This window comes from Paramisgurnus dabryanus, chromosome 21, assembly GCF_030506205.2.
Source record: "Paramisgurnus dabryanus chromosome 21, PD_genome_1.1, whole genome shotgun sequence".
NCBI lineage: Eukaryota > Metazoa > Chordata > Actinopteri > Cypriniformes > Cobitidae > Paramisgurnus > Paramisgurnus dabryanus.
The window spans coordinates 27,733,584-27,754,841 of NC_133357.1; the positions used below are offsets into that span (position 1 = coordinate 27,733,584).

Here is a 21,258-nt window from a genome sequence, read left to right on the forward strand (position 1 = left end):
CACACAAAGCATAGCAAGCTCACAAAGCACAGCAAGCACACAAAGCACATTAATTACACAAATCACAGCAGGCACTCAAAGCACAGCAAGCTCACAAAGCACAGCAAGCACACAAAGCACAGCAAGCACACAAAGCACAGCAAGCACACAAAGCACAGCAAGCACACAAAGCACAGCAAGTACACAAAGCATAGCAAGCTCACAAAGCACAGCAAGCACACAAAGCACAGCAAGCTCACAAAGCAAAGCAAGCTCACAAAGCACAGCAAGCACACAAAGCACAGCAAGCTCACAAAGCACAGCAAGCACACAAAGCACAGTAAGCTCACAAAGCACAGCAAGCTCACAAAGCACAGCAAGCACACAAAGCACAGCAAGCTCACAAAGCACAGCAAGCACCATTAATTGCATTAAAAACGCAAGGCTCAGGAATCATAGAGCAGAACCACCACAATGCAGAGCAACAACAGCAAACATGGAAAAATAGAACACATGTGAACTACAGACAGGTTTAGAAGAATTGATGAGGAAGAACAAAATACCTGACTCAGGTGGGATTCGAACCCAGGATCTCAGAATCTCAATGCATACGATTAACTAGATCCGCCACTCAGTTGACACGGTTCATTGGGCAGCAGAAAGAGATAACAGTATAATATCAATAAGAATTGTAATAGTTTATAACCCCTAGGTGGCGCTGTACTCTGACTTCCCAGGTAACTTCAGGACATCATGTCAAAGCTCCTTACCAATTTTTGTGCGGATATGTCAAATAGTTCAAAAAATATAACAATTTATGTTAAATTTCAAAATGGCAGACAGGTGGTTCGGTCAAACCCGGCATAATACACATCGACACATGCGGCATGAGGTAAGCAATCCATAGACATCAAGATCATAATTTTCTGACAAGCAGTTCAGAAGTTATGGGCAAAAATAGCCTATTTTATTATCTCATGACCCATAGGTGGCGCTGTCACCAAATTTGGCATGGACCCCAAGATCATGGTCCACATGAAGTGTACCAAATTTCATTTCAATTGATCAAAGAATGACTGAGCTACAGCTTCAGAACCATTTTTGCGTCAACCTCGTTAAGTTTGCGCATTTATTACTTTTGAACAAAGATAAATATCAAAATTCTGTTCAGTCATTTCTATGCGGCTCACTCCAAAGATCATCTGTGCCAAATTTCATAAGAATTGAACCACATTTGAAGGAGGAGTAGCGAAAAAACAAAATACTGTACATTTCAAAATGGCCGTTACTGTAATGGGTGGAGTCTTACTGTAAAGTATCAAATTCAATAAGCGGGATGAGAGCAATCACGTGTACTAAGTAGAATTTTCATAGAGCAAATGGTTCACTATTTATAACAGTTTGAACATTGATTTTTTGCACTGCTGGTGGCGCTATAGAGTTATTGCTAGAGACCCCATTTTTGGTCACATGACTATTTATGACCACCTCTACATCTGTGCCAAATTTCATCATTTTCCTATGTACGGTTCATAGGGCTGCCATAGACTCCCATGGGACGATAATAATAATAAATATAGCTGCAAGCAGCGATACGGGGCCAAGCACAATCAGCGCAATGAGCTCCCAAAGCACAGCAAGAAAGATACAACTTATCAATCACTCAGGGCGCATTGAGCACCCAAGGTGCATCAAGAACACAAGGCTCAGCAAAGAACCCAAAGCGTAGCAATGACAGAGCAGAACCACCGCAGTGCAGAGCAGCAACAGATAACATGGCAAAAATAGAACATATGTGAACTACAGACAGGTCAAAAAGAATAGGTGAAAAAGAACAAAACTATAATAGAAGAAATTAACACCTGGCTCAGGTGGGATTCGAACCCACGAACTCAGGATCTCAATGCATACGACTTAACAGATGCGCCACTCAGTAGACACAGCTCAAAGGTCAGCAGAAAAGAGCTTACATGCCAAAGAATTCAGAAGTTATAAGCAATTCGATAAGAACTGTTATAGTTTATAACCCCTAGGTGGCGCTGTACTCTGATTTCCTCAGGACATCATGCCGAAGCTCCCTACCGATGTTTGCGCCGATATATCCGATACTTCAAAAGTTATAGCAAATTATCACAAATTTCAAAATGGCGGACAGACGGTTCGGTCAAACCCGGCATAATACACATCGACAGATGCGGCATGAGGTAAGGAATCCGTAGACACCAAGATCATAATTTTCTGACAAACGATTCAGAAGTTATGCGCAAAAATAGCCTTTTTTCCTATCTCATGACCCATAGGTGGCGCTGTCACCAAATTTGGCATGGACCCCCATTTCATGGTCGACATGAAGCGTACCAAATTTCATCTCGATTGATCAAAGAATGACCGAGATACAGCTTCAGAACCAATTTTGCGTCAATCTCGTTAAGTTCACGCATTAATTACTTTTAAATAAAGAAAAATATCAAAATTCTGTTCAGTCATTTCTATGCGGCTCACTCCAAAGATCACATGTGCCAAATCTCATAAGAATTGAACCAAATTTGAAGGAGGAGTAGCGAAAAAACGAAATACTGTACATTTCAAAATGGCCGCTACTGTAATGGGTGGAGTCTTACTGTAAGGTATTAAAAACAATAAGCATGAGGAGAGCAATCACGTGTACTAAGTAGAATTTTCATAGAGCAAATGGATCACGAGTTATAACCATTTGAACATTGAATTTTTGAGATGATGGTGGCGCTATAGAGTTACTGCTAGAGACCCCATTTTTGGCCACATGACTATTTATGACCACCACTACAACTATGCCAAATTTCATCATTTTCCTACATACGGTTCATAGGGCTGCCATAGACTCCCATTGGGGAAGATTAAGATTAAGATTAAGATTAAGAAGAATATAATACTAACAGAAACAATAGGTGCCACAGCACCATAGGTGCTTGGCCCCTAAATATAGCTGCAAGCAGCGATTCGGGGCCAAGCACCTTTAGCGCAATGAGCACCCAAAGCACAGCAAGCAACATAGAAGGTATCAATAACCCAATGCTCACTGACCACCCAAGGTGCATCAAGAACACAAAGCGCAGCAAGTACCCAAAGCGTTGCAATGACAGAGCAGAACCACCGCAGTGCAGAGCAGCAACAGAAAACATGGCAAAAATAGAACATATGTGAACTACAGACAGGTCAAGAAGAATAGGTGGGAAAGAACAAAACTTTAATAGAAGAAATTAACACCTGCCTCAGGTGGGATTCGAACCCATGAACTCAGGATCTCTATGCATACGACTTAGTGGATGCGCCACTCAGCAGACACAGCTCAAGGGGCAGCAGGAAAGAGATTACAGAAATGCAAGCATTGACATATGCCAATCACCAAAGATGTAGAAATGACACCGCAGAGCAGAAATCACAGAAATACAATGTATATGAGAATCAAAAACCTCAAGTGAGATTGAAGACAAGAAGAACATTCCGTAGAGTAACGCTATAAAATGAAATATAAAGTAATTAACTATGACAAATAGACAACATCACAGGGACGATCAACTTTACAGAGGTTTTTCTCAAAAAAATTCCTAGGTGCAAGAAAAATCTGTTCAGTCATTTCTGTGCGGATTGCTCCAAACATTATACGAGCAGAACCTGGCATAAAATAAACAAAATTTGTAAAAGGAGTAGCGAAAAAATCATTTACCATATGCCTTACAATAACACATGAACAGAATGATAGAAAATGACAAACGAGGTATCGTTGCAATCGGCATAAACCAGTGAATACAATTTCACAAAGAAAATTAATATCCGACAAAGTATTCAGAAGTTATGAGCAGTTCTATAAGAACTGTTATAGTTTATAACCCCTAGGTGGCGCTGTATTCTGACTTCCCAGATACAATCAGGACATCATGCCGAAGCTTCCTACCGATTTTTGCGCCAATATATCCAATACTTCAAAAGTTATAACAATTTATGACAAATTTCAAAATGGCGGACAGGCGGTTCGGTCAATCCCGGCATAATACACATCGACAGATGCGGCATGAGGTAAGGAATCCGTAGACACCAAGATCATAATTTTCTGACAAACGATTCAGAAGTTATGGGCAAAAATAGCTTATTTTCCTATCTCATGACCCATAGGTGGCGCTGTCACCAAATTTGGCATGAACCCCAAGTTCATGGTAAACATGAAGTGTACCAAATTTCATTTCAATTGATCAAAGAATGACCGAGCTACAGCTTCAGAACCATTTTTGCGTCAACCTCGTTAAGTTTGCGCATTTATTACTTTTAAACAAAGATAAATATCAAAATTCTGTTTGGTCATTTCTGTGCGGCTCACTCCAAAGATTACCTGTGCTAAAATTCATAACAATTGAACCAAATTTGAAGGAGGAGTAGCGAATAAACGGCATACTGTACATTTCAAAATGGCCACTACTGTAATGGGTGGAGTTTTACTGTAAAGCATTAAAAACAACAAGCATGAGGAGAGCAATCACGTGTACTAAGTAGAATTTTCATAGATCAAGCGGATCAGCAGTTATAACCATTTGAACATTGATTTTTTGCACTGCTGGTGGCGCTATAGAGTTAATGCTAGAGACCCCATTTTTGGTCACTTGACTTTTCAGGACGACCTCTATAACTGTGCCAAATTTCATCATTTTCCTATGTACGGTTCATAGGGCTGCCATAGGCACCAATGGCTAAGAAGAAGAAAAAAGTACAATTCCAATAGGTGTCTCAGCACCTTCGGTGCTTGACCCCTAATAATAATAATAATAATAAGAAAACCATCAATTGCAATAGTGGCCTACCGCCCTGCGGGCTTGGCCCCTAAATATTATGTTTAACAAGAGTTGAACTGTGTATTTATGCTTAGTGCCTCTGGCATTGAGTCACAGCTGAATCTGAATAATGTCAACAATGATAACAACGTAACAATATCCACGAGTTTAAAGTATGAATTCATTGTATTATTTTGTGGTAATGAATCTTTTAGCTAATCATAAAAACAGTAAAAAACACAACCCATCTTTCTGTTGTGTTGTCCTTTAAAGGATTACTCCACTTTCTGATTATTTATTTTTTTCAGTCAAAAAGAAATACATTTTTTTGAGAAAAACATTTCAGGATTTTTCTCCATATAGTGGACTTTAGTGGACCTCAACAGTTTACAGTTTCAATGCAGCTTCAAAGGGCTCTAAACGATCCCAACCAAGACATAAGGATCTTATCTAGTGAAAACCATCCTTATTTTCACAAAAAAAAATCCAAAATGTTTTAACCACAACTTCTTGTCTTGCACTAGCAGTGTAATGCGCCAGCATGATAAATGGGAAACTACCGCTCCAGTATTTACAAGTGTGTAGAAAAAGAAGCGTTCAGACGTTGTTGTTTGTGAAATGATACTTATTAAATGTCTTTGTATCAGTTTATCATTTAAAATGGTCCGCAAGTGTGCGTTTCACATATGTAACCCGTGACATTTTGACGTGAGTACATAACACATAAGGTCGCTCTGTTGAATCTAGGGATGCACCGAATATTCGGCCGGCCAAAAGACATTTATCACCGAAACAATACAGCTGAAATGTTGTGATGAAGCAAACAGAAACCGCGACCTGCACGTGCTTGTCTGAAGCAACATGTATGCGGTGTGGATGTATTTAACCGCACATGGCACAAGCGGTTGAATGTGTCCGGTCCAGACGTGATCATCACAGTGAGTACGCCCTTCAAAGATCAGAACTCTTGGTGTGTAAACTTAAGAGTCGTGCAAATGTGTCTCATACTGTAGTTCATTAACATACATTTGCCGAATATAGCAATGAAAAACAACGTAACGTTTTTATGCTGTGCTGTTTGGGATTTGCCCTCGGTCTCTGTGTGCGCGCGCATTTAAGTGCCCTCAATAGTGCACACACGAGTGAGACGCAAACAAGCGAACATAAAATCTTTCTGTTATTAACAAGGCACATATAAACAAATTTATCTCCACAATATTCTTTTTCTAATAAAAACATTTGTTTATGTCTTAAGTGTATGTATAGATTACAGTCAGAAACCAGTCTGTGCTTATTTGGTCTTAAAGAGACAGTAACCTCAATTAAACTACTTAAGTCTGTGTCATTAATGTTAATCAAACAACCCAAGACAAAGAGAAAATCAGTTCTGTAGCTCTAAAAAAATAATAATATATTTAATTTATACAAAGACAGTGTTATGACTCATTTAATTCGATTTCTGTACCTAATGCTAATGTAATCTTAGCCCTTATTAATGTGCAACTTTGTTCTTTTTTATAAATGTTTGCAATTTCTTTATTTGTTATTAGATTTTTCCCACCCGCTTTTTGCTGATCTGAAAAATAATCCAATCCGTGCCTCAAAAACTGTAATGTGATCTGAACCGTGAGTTTTGTGATCCGTCACACATCCCTAGTAAAGTTAGTACACAGTGATAGCCATTAGTACAATTGTACTAATAATTGGCATAATAATTTGTTTCGGTGTTTCTGTTTTTTCGGCCTTGGGTTTCCTATTTTTTGGTTTCGGCCAAGAATTTTCATTTCAGTGCATCCCTAGTTGAATCACACAGCTAGTGCAAGACAAGAAATTCTGGTATAAAAGTACATATTATATTTATTTGTTTTAGTTAAAATAAGGATGGTTTCTCTAGATAAGATCCTTATGTATTGGTTGGAATGGTTTAGAGACCTTTGAAGCTGCATTGAAACTGTAAACTGTTGAGGTCCACTAAAGTTCACTATATTGAGAAAAATCCTGAAATGTTTTCCTGAAAAAATTAATTTCTTCTAAGACATAAACATCTTGGATGACATGGGGGTGAGTAAATTATCAGGATTTTTTTAATGAAAGTTTAATGAGTAATCCTTTAACTAGTACCTGTCTTGTGTGATGGCCGTTACCTGTGAGTTTGGGTCATAGTAGAGACCGGTGAAAGGGTCATAATAATATCCAGAGTTTTCATCATACTGATACGTGGACACATCGGGATCCGCTGGAGAAAGACATCACTACATGTATCGCATCATTCGATATACAAACATCTTTATAGCCTATGCATTATACCAACAACAAATATTACTGTAAATTTAATAATGGACATTGTTAACAAAAAAAAAAGGAAAACAAGTTGTCAGACTTACGGTATTGTTGACACTCCAGAGCGGTTCCAGGCGTGGCCGGCTGGTTCAGGCTTGGCGGTTGAGGTTTCCCTATGATCTCCACTGGGCCCTTTGAACACACACACACACAACTTATCCGTTATTAACTCAATCAAATTATACTAAGCCTTACAGTTCTGCATAATTAGGGGCGTGGCCACTTGAGTGACGGGTGAACTGCCACTGCTGTCACTACCGTCAAGCTAGAGGGCATGGTTTTAGCAACCAGACACCTCAAGTTTTTCCATGCCCCGCCTCTTTACCAATTTTCGGATATCTGTGAGTGATGCATATATTTCACGGACAATACGTCCATATTTTTTTACAGTCTATGGTGGTATGATATGTGCGTTGCCTCTTGACTTAAACTGAATAATTAAACTCCCAGATGTGCACCACTGCTGATTCAACATGCAGCCACCTACTTTATTTGACAACGCAGAAAATAGAGAAAAATGTCCGGCTGTGTACCTAGATAATCATCTGATTACCTGACTGTGCTGTGAGGATGTTGCCATGGTGATGATCTGTGACTGAGATGATGGGACTGACAGTACTGAGGAGTCTCTGGAGATCGACACAACTAGTGAGAAAACACACAACATTCAATACAATATAACCAGAAGCATCAAAATGAGACAAAATGATTACTGATTATATGATAGATGAAATGATTGTTCATTAATATCAATTCCTGGTAGCTCAATGATACACATTTCAATACTGATATACATCCAATGCTATACATATGACCATGTTATTTCTGTGTGTGTCCATTATTCAATTGATCATTTATTAAATTTTTGTTAGTTTAAAATGTTGTGTTTTTGGTTTTTATCAAAAAGATATTACACATAACAATAATAATAATAAAAATGTGTTACATTTATATAGCGCTAAATAATACCTCCTAGAGGCTTTTATCCAAAGCATCTTGGAATGTGGAAGCATTTAACATTGTGTCTGAGCAGCTAACAATGAGTGTAGGACACAAGGCTCTGTTTACAAGTAAATAAACGTATGTAGGCGAATATATTAAGATGTTAGAAAACCTTACAGAGTACCTCCAACTCCAAAATAAAAATAAATTCCCCAATCACATGCTTTTACATCAGAAAGACATGAAATGACTCATCATACACATTTGAGACTCAAATAATCCACTTTATTATCGTGTAGGTGTGCTAACCTCTGTCAGGAGTTAATAATGATGTGTGACTGTTTGTAGGAGCAGCTTGTGTTTCTGCAATGACACTCTGTAAAGCCTCCTGATCGAATAAAGACCCTGCTGCTGCCCCCTGCTGGTGCAAACTCAAATCACTGCTCTCAGATAAACCTGAGAGATGAGCGGTCTGTACAGAGACAAAACGACACGCGTTACTCTTTATTAAAAGGCGAAACATGCCCAAACAAACACGTATCTTGTTAATGTGACATCACACTGACAAAGCCCCGCCCATGGTCAATGACCGACAGTCCTGCAGTACCAAAGTTTACGCTCTCAGCGAGTTGTGTGCTGTCACCCACATCTCAATGCTATTGTCTTGGACTGTACTCACAGGAATCAGATCTATTTTAACAGGGTCTCTTTCAGTAAGTGAGTGAGGAGCTGTAGCTCATTTGCATTTAAAGGTGCAGACACAATTTTTTTTTGCCTCAACCTTAATAAAGGCATTTTGGTCATGCTCTAATAAATAATCTGTGGGGAATTTTGAGACTTATATTTCATCTTGTAAAAACTGACATAATAGGTGTCCTTTAAAACATAACCAGATGTCCATTCACATGTACTACAAGAGGGACATTATGGTAAAGTAACTGTCACAAAAATGTCTTGCTGTTTTTTCATTTCCTCCGTAGTATAGCTCTCTACCATAAACACTGCCCGTTTCAAACACAGCAACAGCAGACACAAGTGTACGTATATAAAGGTGTCCCATCCAGGATATAAAGGCAGATCTATTCTAGTTTTATAATGATCTTTAAAGGTGGTACCTGAGTGACGGCCCACTGTGCAGCAGCTATAGCTGTGCTGGCTACTGTCGCCACACTCACTCGATTCCCATCTGTCAGACAAACATCACTGATCAAGAGAGAGAGAGAGAAAGAGAGTGAGACACACACACGTATTTGGGGCTTTTCCATTGCATAGTACCCCACGGTTTGGGTCGGTTCAGCTTACTTTTGGGGGCTTAGGCACTGGGTACAGTACATACCCGATACTTTTTATTAGTATCACCTCGATTGAGGTTCCAAGCGATCTAAGCTGATACTAAAACTTAAGGTGAAATGACTATAGATCACTGATTGGTCTGAAAGAATTGTCACTACCAGCATCATTGCTAAATGCAAGATTAGCTTTACCTTTGTTCGTGTGCTGTCTCGAGCAAACCTGTCATTTGTGCTTTATTGTATATTCCCAAACTCGCTTTTTGTGGTGAAAAACATCCACAGGCTGAGAATCAAAAACACCATACCAGTGTTTTCCTAGCAGTTTGTGGCGGCACATCCGCGATGCGCATGTCCACATGTATGCACAGCATTTTTGCTACTTAAATGAGGCTCAGAGGTGCGCGTCGACTGATGACACAGATGTTTATACAGAAACTGTCATGAGACAGCGGTAGTGATAAACATACATTTGTGGTGGCCTATAATTCCTCCCACTCTGAAGTTGTATTTAAATCACAGAGTCAAAGTAAGATGAGCTGACCCGTGGGGGACTATGCAATGGAAAAGCGCCATATCTACAGCAGGATTCACATCAACACTTTTCACATGTGACTTTACTGCATGACCATGACAATAGTGTAATGCAGTGGTTCTCAGGCCATGTTTACATTACAGCATTTGCATTTTAAAACATTTAGAAGGCATTTTAAAATGAAAACAATACTTGTCTATTCTGGCATTTAAAAAAAAGTAACGGAAGTATTTAAGTAAACCGTACTAAACACTTGCGTACTTGAAGCAAAAGTAACATTTTGCAAATGCAAACTTCTTTTAAACATAAGAGGTGATGCATAGCTTTAGCCTACAGTACATAAATGCTTATTGCTTTAATGAAGCGAGTTCCTCTTCAGCCATTTCATGATCATTCATTTGAAAATTATGTCTGACCCACTCCATTTTTCCCATCATATTGGCCTTAAATCCATTACAACGCCCTATAAATGATTTTATGAACATTTGAAGTTACAGTAAGTCTTTCGTAATAAGATAATTAAAATTAAACATGAACAACATTAAAACAATATTCAAACTAGGGATGCTAAACAATTAATCGCGATTAATCGTTAGCAGAATAAAAGTTTTTGTTTACATCACATATGTGTGTAAACTGTGTATAATAAATATGTATATATATATAAATATGAACACATTCATGTATAATTTTAAGAAAAAAAATTTATATATTAAGTATTTATATTTATATATAATATAAATTATACATAAATATACAAATGTATATACACATGTAAACATTTCTAAAACATAAACATGAATGTGTGTACATTTATTTATACAAATTTATTATACACAGTTCACACACATAAATGATGTAAACAAAAACTTTTATTCTGCTAACGATTAATCGCGATTAATTGTTTAGCATCCCTAATTCAAACATAACAATCCTCAAACATAAATATAAAACAGACAAGTCCTCTATTAGGATACATGTTAAAAACAATCTGATAGCGTTTATAATTGACTTATGGCTAAGCCACACCCCCTCCACTCACTCGGACAATATTCGGTTTCAGGCGCTATGGCAGCTGTCACAGTAGGAAACATTTCACAGGAGGCAATTGATGATTTTTGGAGAGAGAAAGACTATATATCATCTCAAAGTCACCAAAATGGCCTAAACTATGCATTTGAGGGTTATAGTAATAATTTTATTGTTGAGAAGGTCAATGAAAAGCTTCAGCATATGTTTCCAGGACAAGCATTTTTACCATCTTTACCAAGAGTAAGTTACCTCTCCGTTAGTTTGGTGCTACAGTATTAACATGAATCATTCAGCACAACATTGCTATTATAAATAACATTTGTTATCTCGGTTATTTACAGATACGTTAATGAAGCTAAGTGACATGATTAGGGTTGGGAACCGATAACCGGTTCTTATTCAGAACCGGTTCTGTTTTTTTAAAAGGAACCGGAACCGCACGTAATTCTTAAGTTTCGGTTCTAAAAGCGGTTCTGATGCGAGGCACGTGCAAAGCGCTTATGTCTCTTACCTCATGAATATTAATTACGTTGAGCCACTGTTTATAGTCACTCGCGCAACCAAATTAACGCAGCTTACCACAGAAAACACTCGGGCTGCTGAGGTAAGCTTTGTATACTTCGTGTTAAACATGTCTAAAAGTCGAAAGTGTGGATTATAGGGCTGTTGACGGTACAGTGCGACCCGCGATGCCGTGCACTTCACAAACTATGAAAAATATAAAGTACAGTCTCACCCAACGAGATGTCTTCAAGTTCGCGTGAAAGCAAACGGACATAAGACTCAAGAGTTAATGCGCTATAAACCGATATCAGTGATGACCCGCTGGCTTGGGGGCGGAACAATGAGGTAAGATATTCTTGGTCAAGGTTGCGAAAAAGTATCAATCTGCACTACCAGTATAGCAACATGCGTTTTCAGCACTGTGCAGACATTATAACCCCAAAAAGGTTCCTCACTTGAACCGTGTGTTGTTTCACGGATGAAAGTGATAAAATAAACACGCACATAGCCGCGCCGATCCCGTGGTCGCTCCGGGGCTCGAGCATCACCCACTGAAATGGCCATGCACATTATGCTCAATTGCTTCACATTTCGCATCTAAAACCACGCGGAAAACGTGATTGCGCCACTTTTCTCCAAAGCGCGTGGACGCTCCAAAGCGTCTGTCGTTGCTAAGTAACCTAAGCATTGCTTGATGTTGTGACGAGCAGCCTCCAGCGAAAAGAAGTCAGCGCATATGAACACGCATGTTTGTTAAGAAACGTATATCTGATCCTCATTTACATTTTTATATTTCAAAATATATGTATGCATTATATATAAGCCTATACGCATGCACATACAAAAATTATTACTTGTACAGCAGCCTTTTCAGGATATATGACAAAACACTTGCTCCAGCATATAAATCTCAAATCATATGTTTGAGAACTACTGCTGCTATCATGTTCACTTCAACAGGTAGGATCTTACGAGGACTACAACAGGAATAAATGATATAGGCCTAGTGACTGAAAAAGTGAAAATATTAATCATTTTACATTTAAAATATTTTATCAGTAATTAATAAACACAAATTGAATTGTTTAAGTATTGTGCATTATTTTTTATTATATGGAACCGGAATCAGAACCGGAATCGTTAGGCAGAACTGGAACTGGAAAATTTCTAACTATTCCCAACCCTAGACATGATGTACAATGCAGCTAGAAGCTAACGTTAACGTTTTCTAATGTACGGTTAACGTTACGATAGAGATGTTAAAGATAACTTTCAAATACGTTTTTGATTTAGCTTAGAACTGGTGTAGACATCCTTGTTTAATTTATTCATGTTTAGTTGGTGTTGTGAACTACCGCATAACTTAATCTGGATTAAGCAGAAACTCATCTCGGTTAAACACTGCTTTTCGGGATACCTAGTGTTGGAGTTGCATGTACACCATGCACACCGTTTGACCATTTTAAACTTAAAATGACAAGAAAAACTTATAAAACGAGTGAAACTGACTAACTGCAATGTATTTCAATGGATGGGAAAGGAACGAATGTCAGAGTGTATTTGGTTGCTATGCGCATTGTGATTGGCTCATCACGTTTGAGAGCGTGGCTTAGTCATAGGTCAATTGTTGGTTGCACTATTTACTGTTTTGGGCAAAACCGCAGTTGCAAACCTCCATTTTACTGAATAAAAGTTTGAGATTGTTTACGGCATTAATTTTTTTAAAGGGATGCACCCTACAAGAAAAAATGTGTGAACCACTGGTGTAATGTTACAGGAACAGCATCAGAACAGCAGAATCTCTTACCGCTTGGATCCCTTGGCAAACTCCACAGAGATGAGCTTTCCATCGATAGAGAGAGGAGGCTGTAGGGACTGAAGGATCTGGAGCAGTTGAGAAGCTTCCTAAAATACAAAACACACATGCTTGTGTTAGCTGTTACTTATGTATTGTGGCTGCATTCCTTTGAAAACTAAACACATTCACAGGGATGTGAGCAGCAATTCTTTCTCAATCAATTACAAATAGTCAATGTTTTTATATCAAAATGCTTCACTCGCAGCTTTCCTGACTTGTTAAACTGAGTAAAACAGATGAAATGTTTTGATTGGTTAGACTTTCCAGAACACACTCTGCACATATACAACTTCATTTTGTACACAACAGACTATGTTAACTATTTCCCAAGATATTAAGGCTTACAAAATTAGGCTGTGCAATGATTTTACATCCTCTCCAAACAAATGTATCATGGGATGTTTCTATATGGTTTCTGAACACCACATTGAAGGAAGCGAGACTTTTATATGATTTATTGTTCTTACCACAATAGTAGTGAGCTGTAGGAAAGCAAATCCTCGGTTGAGCTGCGTCTGTTTATCTTTGATAAGCCGCACGTTTGAGGGTGACAGAGTGGCAAATGGAGCCAGGGCAGATAAAATGGTTTCCAGTGTGGTGTGAGGTCCAAGGTTCCTCAGAATCAGAGCTGAAAGAGACACATGTGATATAGATTGCCAAAGATTAAGGCTATGTTTACATGAGAACAACGCAGTAAGAAATGGAAAAGTTTTTGCCTTTGCGTTTTTCCCCTTGCATAAAACATTGTTTCTGAACTCAAGTGCGCACCCATCACATCTGTTCATTTTCTGTTTGCCTCTGCAAACTGGTATCATGTATTGTGTGTAACTCTGTGTATACTGTACCATATTGTAGTTCGTACATTGGAACTGTATATTGTGTATTTACTATGTTCAGTGCATTTATTGTTGTAACTTCTTAAACTGCACTGCCCCCAGGACTATGCACACAAGACTTTCACTTCAAGACTTTCAAAAGACTTTGCATTGATCCTTCAGCAGGATCAATGCACGCAAAGCTCCGGGTCCGGACAACATCCCTGGGCGTGTACTGAAAGACTGTGCAGCACAACTCACTGATGTCTTCAGACATTTTCAACATCTCACTGAGTCAGGCTGTTGTTCCCACATGTTTCAAAAGTTCCACCATCATTCCAGTTCCGAAGCAGCCATCTCCATCCTGCTTCAATGACTACTGTCCTGTTGCATTTACCCCCATCCTCATGAAGTGCTTTGAACAGAAGTCTGCCCCCCCTCCCTGAAACCTTTCCAGTTTGCATATCGGTCCAACTGGTCGACCAATGATGCCATCTCCACTACCCTGGACAAAAAGGACTCATATGTCAGAATGCTGTTCATAGACTTCAGTTCAGCATTCAACACAATCATCCCTCAACAACTCATTTACAAACTGATCCAGCTGGGGCTCCACACTTCACTGTGCAACTGGCTGTTGGACTTTCTGACTCGAAGACCTCAGGCAGTACGGTTCAGCAGCCACACATTCAGCACCATCACACTGAACACTGGGGCCCCCCAAGGATGTGTGCTGAGCCCCCTCCTCTTCACTTTGCTGACCCATGACTGCACACCATCACACAACTCCAACCTCTTTATTAAGTTTGCAGATGACACCACTGTGGTGGGTCTCATTAGCAACAAAGATGAGACAAACTACAGGAGTGAGGTGAGTCGCCTGGCAATTGGTGCAGTGACAACAATCTCTCTCTGAACGTGGAGAAGACAAAGGAGATTGTTGTAGACTTCAGGAGAGCACACACTCAGCACGTTCAACGGTGCGACTGTGGAGAGAGTGAGCAGCACCAAGTTCCTGGGTGTGCACATCACAGAGGACCTCTCCTAGACTGAAAACACCACAGCACTGGCCAAGAAATCACAACAGCGGCTCTCCTTCCTCCGCAAACTGAGGAGATCCAAAGCCCCGGCCCCCATCATATACACCAGGGGTCGGCAAGTAACTTTGGCCATGGGCCAATATTTTTTTTAGCCAGTAGATGGCGGGCCAGCTGAATTTTTTTTAAATTTTGTTTTTATTTCCTATTTAAAAGACGAAAGACGGCATTAAAAATTGCTTAAAACATGGTTGTTCTGCTGTTTCTTTGTCTGTTTGCACCCGCAATAGGCCTATAATCATGGAATATGATGGGTCCGTGTATCATTCGTTCAATCGTTTTTTCAAATTAAAAACAAAAATAAAAAAATGAAAAAAACAACAACTTGTTTTTCCATTATTTATTCCTGAACTTAACACCTTTATAGGCATATATCAATGAAATCATTTTAAGCAGATCAAGTACTATAGTGGTAACATTTTACAGGCATTTATGCTCAAGTCTCTTACAGTCCGGCTTTTGAACTTTATTCCATTTTTAATTATCATTTATTCGGGACACAAACATACACACCTAAGGTTTAAGGAGGTCTGCGCGGGACTGTTTTTTTTTGTCCAGCTCCCACAAGTTTCTATTCAGCAACGCTTAAAATACACTCTGTGTTCACACGCTTTATTTCCCGACCTGATGGGTCCGCAAAACCTAAATCTCGTTTCCAGAATCTCAAATTCAAATGTCTCTAACTGAAAGAGAGAGATTAAGTAGCCTATAACAATTATAAATGCTATACAAAAATTGTGTTTGTGTCAATATAAATATTATTTTAACATTGTACTGTCAGCAGAGAAAAAAATTAACAGAAAAAAATAATGAAATATAAATAATATAAATTAAATAGGACAAAGCCTATCACTCAAATATCTAACCAACATAAACGGAAACCATATTGCCCTACTTACAAATGAAGTAAGCTATTTTCTGCCAAACTATTTCAAACATACTTGCTCAAAAATAATGTTGTTGGCTGACAATGGTTTCAGTACCAAACAGCTCCTAAAGCTGTACAGGTGGTCAGAATGAAGTGTGGATACGCTGTCACAGGAGGGCTATTGTCAGTCAGACCACCCGCTCCATCCAAAGTATCGGTACCCCAGAGTTCCGCTACCGTCTTTATACTTCAAAATTTCATCATGCGCCGCATGAATCCTTTTGGGCGTTTTATACAGTATGCACCGGGGAAATCGCCGCATGGCTACGGCTTTTCTCAAGTAGGCTAGTGGAAGAGTTTTGTGCAGCATTTAGTGCAAATATGTTTCATCAGGTAATACTTACGAATAAATAATAATGAAAAAAGTTCAAAAGTCGGACTGTAATAGAATAAAACTGGCGCATGCCATGGTTGCTATTCAAACCATTTTTAAAACGACTGTAATCTGTTACCACAATAGTACCTGATCTGTTTAAAATTATTTAATTGGTATGTCTGCTAAGGTGTTAAATAAAAATTAGTCTTAACCCGTTTCATTAATTTTTTCTATTTTTGATCTGAGCGCACAATCAGAAAATCGGAAAACGATTCGTTAGGCCTATTTGTTTTTTTTTCATTTTAGTTCAGAAAATAAATAATAGAAAAACAAGTCGTTTTTCTTTATTTTCTTTTTGGTTTAAATTTAAAAAAAACGAATGAAGGAATTATAGGAGCCATATTTGTAAACTGTTATTGTAAAATAAAAATAGTCTGATAAGAAAACGGACTTCCAAAATAATCCGGCGGGCCAGAAAATTTTGCTGGCGGGCCACTCTTGGCCTGTTGCCGACCCCTGATATACACTCTACGAGGCACCATCAAGAGCATCATGACGAAGAGCAGCTGAGAAGATCATTGGGGTCTCTCTCCCTCCAGGACATTTATGGAACACGTCTTACCCGCAAAGCCATCTGCATCACAGGTGATCCCACTCACCCACACACAGCTTCTTCAGTCTGCTACCATCAGGGAGGAGGCTGCGGAGTCTCCAGGCCAGGACCAGCAGACTGAAGGACAGCTTCATCCACCAGGCTGTCAAGGAAAATGAACTCCCTCCCGAACTTGCCCCCCCCTCCCCCAGGGCCGCATTAATGCATGGGCTTACCTGGGCTTAAGCCCAGGGCCTCGGGCTGGAAAGGGCCCCGAGATGCCGGAAAAAAATAACAACCGCATTTTATAAAAAGTTGATACTCCCTTTAAAATGATGCTTAATCGCTTTGCTTTGAATGTCCGTGCGTGAATGCAGTTCCTGCGCAAGAAAATCTCTCACTTACTGTAGGCTACCCTGCAATCATTAGTGAGCTTTTTAAAATTTCTGTCTGAAATATCCATTATTGCATTTCTGATGAACAAAGACGAAACTGAGGACGCGTTTTTATCTTATTATGAAAGACAACGTGTAAACATTCATTAAATGATTCCTCGTAACATTTTAAAGATGTACAGAACAGCACACAAAGATATTACACAAAACATTTTTGATAACTAAATCTAATAAATAACAAATTAGATTCTGCCTCGGAAGCCACGGCTAAGTTCAGCGATCTTATTTCATTTTGAGATTTAGCGTGGCAAGGAAATAAAAGACGAGAAATTACATATAATTTGTTACTGTAAATTATAAAAAACAATCTTTATATACAATTCCTTAAACGGTTCATTTATAACAAGAAAACACTTAAAATAATCATTTCATAGACACTATATATGCTTTATTATTTTGCACAGAAATATCTGATTGCTTACTTTCACTTTGATCATCTCTGTATTCACTTGAAACATCTGATGTTTCTTATAACATTCGTTTCAGGAATCTCTTTTCTATCATTTGAAAGTTAACACCGATCCTATTATTAAATCACAAGAGAGACAATTATGTCAGATTCGGTAGAGATATTTATATTCGGTGTCATCACCGAAAAAAAAAAACCGGCTTACCTGTTTTGTAGCTCAATTTCTGACAAGTTAAGTAACCTTTTTAAATACATTTTAAAACTTATTCTTGTCGAAAAAATCTGTTTTTTGATGTTTAGTTTGATGAACGCCTAAATATGATCACGCAGAACACCTAGCGCGTTCGGCTAAATTGAATGTGACAGCATACAACAGCGTAACATCGACACAACGGAAAGCAATCCAAAACTTACAGAACTTAAATTAGATCAGAATTTACCTTTATAATTAATACAAAATAAAAACAAAATGAAGTCAGAATCAATAAGGTGCAGAACATGGGTGCAAAATGCCTAAATGCGCAGGGGAATAAAACACAAGCCACAAATAGTTTAATCAGATAACACTAAATAATCTATAAATTAAATAAAAACAAAGAAATATTAAAATAAATTTTAAAATAACGAAAGTATAGTTTGCCTGTTTTGTCTTTTAAATTGCAGAAACAAAGAGACTTTGCAATGGTTTCTGGATATGGACGTGTAGCCCTGTCACGGTTTTGGCTATTAACAGACTTTAAAAATATTTATTAAAAGCTACTTTTTCACAGTTTATTTACTTCGTATTATCATAATAGGCTGTATATTTTTTATATTGGGAGAAAGCTGTTATATGTGAAATCAGATAATGTGCACTCTTATACAGCCAAAATTAAATGATCCTCATTTTATAACACATCTGCGACGATTCACTGTGCAGTAGTCGAATCAGGCTTCTCCTGTCAAAGCATCGAATCTTAAGCCACCTTTCCACTGCACACGACAAACGACGGCCGATAAGCCAGAAGTCATTCATTTCCTATGGAGAGTCGCAAAGCGGATGCGTGAGGTGCCGACCATCTGCGGATGCGTAAATATCGGATCCATTTTGACGGTTGGATGCGTTAAAAAATTTGAACTTGTGCGACTAAACCGCATGCGATATGCCGACCGGAAGTTATGTTTTTCATTATATTCCAATCACAAACTGTGTGTGAGGTGAAAATGATTAATCCTTTTGGTTTAACTTTATTAGTTACACTTGAATCCTTAAAAAAACACTATTGATTACTGATAATAAATACATTATTAATTTAATTTGTGTATGTAATTATTTTAATCTTGTCTTTATATGTCCTCTCAAAAAAATATTGGCAATCTTTGTCATATATGCATAGCTGTTTATTGTTTCATTCATTTGCATTCATTTATTTATTCCACCATGGTAAAAATATTAGAATTAAGCCTCTTGCGCTGGAATGAGCTTCCCTCCCATATACGATTAAACTGAAACTTCATTACGACTGCCACTAGGGGGAGAACTCCGACTGTCGTTTCCGTATGTCGTGTGCAGTGGAAAGGCGGCTTTAGACTATTCGGGTCACCCCTAGCTAGGACTATGTGCATATGTTATGCAGTGATATTTGTGTATATTGTGGGCATTCTGATATGGTTTTAATATTTTGTTATTGCATTTATTCCAGCAAAATAAAAGCCTTACAACTTGCACTTAGTGCCCTGCTAAAAAAAAACAGCATACCAGCAAGACCAGCATATGTTGTGTTTTGGTGCTGGTTTGCTAGTAAACACCAGCTAAACCAGCATTAGCACCAGCATTAGCACCAGCTAAACAAGGACCAAACCAGCATTAGCACCAGCATCCCATGCTGGTCATACCAGCAAGACCGGCATATGTTGTGTTTTGGTGCTGGTATGCTGGTGACCACCAGCTAAACCAGCATAGACCAGCATAATTCCCATGCTGGTCCATGCTGGTTTGATGCTGTTTTTTTCAGCAGGGTTATTATAAAGATTGTGTGAATGTAGGTTGTAATTATGGTGGATGAAGGGCCCCACAAAAGGGTAAAGCCCAGGGGCCCCTTACAGTGTTAATGCGGCCCTGCCCTCCCCTCTTCTGCTCCAGGCACCACTGAACTATGAACCCCTCCCCCACACAAATTATATGATGGCATGCACTAGTCACTTTGTGCAGCATTGGTCTCCTCACTACCTCATTCAGCATGGAACTGACGTCATTCCACTACCTCATCAGTCAGTTTAGTAAAATAACTGCTCTTGAGCCCTTTGTCACTTTAATCAGACTTAAGAGATTTTTAATAAGGGATTTGTTTGCACTAAATATCTTTATCTGCACTATTGTTCACTTCACTGATTTGCACTATACCGGTCATTTGCCTTGCGCTGCTTTATTTAACTCTATTTTTAGTTTTATTATATACCTTTTTTATTTCTTTACATTCCCTTATTGTATAGCTGTATCTACATTTTATATTTATATTTGTTCTAGATTTTTATGCTTTAATATAAATGTTATCTGTAAGCACCGGGGTCTGAGAGTAACGCAATTTCGATTCTCTGTATTTATGTACTCTATATATGTGGAAGAATTGACAATAATGCATACTTGACTTGACTTTACTCCCTGTACGCCTGTGTCAAGGATGTGAGAATAAAGTGATTTGATTTGTGCATGTAGGACTTACTGTCATTAGCCACCTCAACAACCTGAGACGAGGACATCATGTTGAGAATTGGCGCTGCAGTCTGGAATATGGCAGGGAGGGGCAGTAAACCTTGAGCGGAGTCCTTTAACTGCCCCAGGGGTAAACTCTGTGGCACCAGGGGCAATCTGAGCTCTGCCTCTGAAAATACAACATGAGGAAGTATTTACGATAATATTCATGTTTTAACCATTTAAATTACCATTGCTGAAGTGATCATTGACAGAATGCGATAAAAACTCAATTCATACCTGATTTTGGTACTCCACATTTGAAACATTTCTCTCGTCGTTTAAAGTTCTGTACTCCACACTGACAAAAACAACACATTTCTTTTAAAAGTCTCATATTTCTATAGATATAAATGGATATACCATTTCAATTTAGGAATATGTTGATACACACCAAACAAGCTTTAGCATAAAGAAAAGCAATAGTATTAGTATTGTGGTACCAATCATTATATTAATGTTCGCATTGATGGCGTATTTTTGTAGGCAAATCCCAGAAGTGAGTTAGAATTTTAGCACTGTTAGTTCCATCGTCCCATAGTAAATGGGTTTTTTGAATTGAGTTTTGAATTTGGTTAAACTTCTTAGATCTTTGGTTAACATAACTCACAAACTTTTGCTTTGGCCTACAAAT

At 38.5% G+C, this 21,258-nt stretch overlaps 1 protein-coding gene across 1 annotated transcript in view; it reads right to left on the reverse strand.

Moving 5' to 3' along the window:
* Positions 1-21,258, reverse strand: part of rbm10 (RNA binding motif protein 10) — a 53,765-nt gene that overhangs the window by 15,054 nt on the left and 17,453 nt on the right. Inside the window, exons 8-16 of the mRNA XM_065286479.2 lie at positions 20,865-20,925; positions 20,596-20,754; positions 13,749-13,909; positions 13,231-13,328; positions 9,179-9,266; positions 8,373-8,535; positions 7,675-7,766; positions 7,166-7,253; positions 6,926-7,017 (exon numbers count right to left, since the gene is read on the reverse strand). Coding sequence (XP_065142551.1) covers positions 6,926-7,017; positions 7,166-7,253; positions 7,675-7,766; positions 8,373-8,535; positions 9,179-9,266; positions 13,231-13,328; positions 13,749-13,909; positions 20,596-20,754; positions 20,865-20,925 — 1,002 coding nt within the window. The remainder of the gene's footprint in view (positions 1-6,925; positions 7,018-7,165; positions 7,254-7,674; positions 7,767-8,372; positions 8,536-9,178; positions 9,267-13,230; positions 13,329-13,748; positions 13,910-20,595; positions 20,755-20,864; positions 20,926-21,258) is intronic.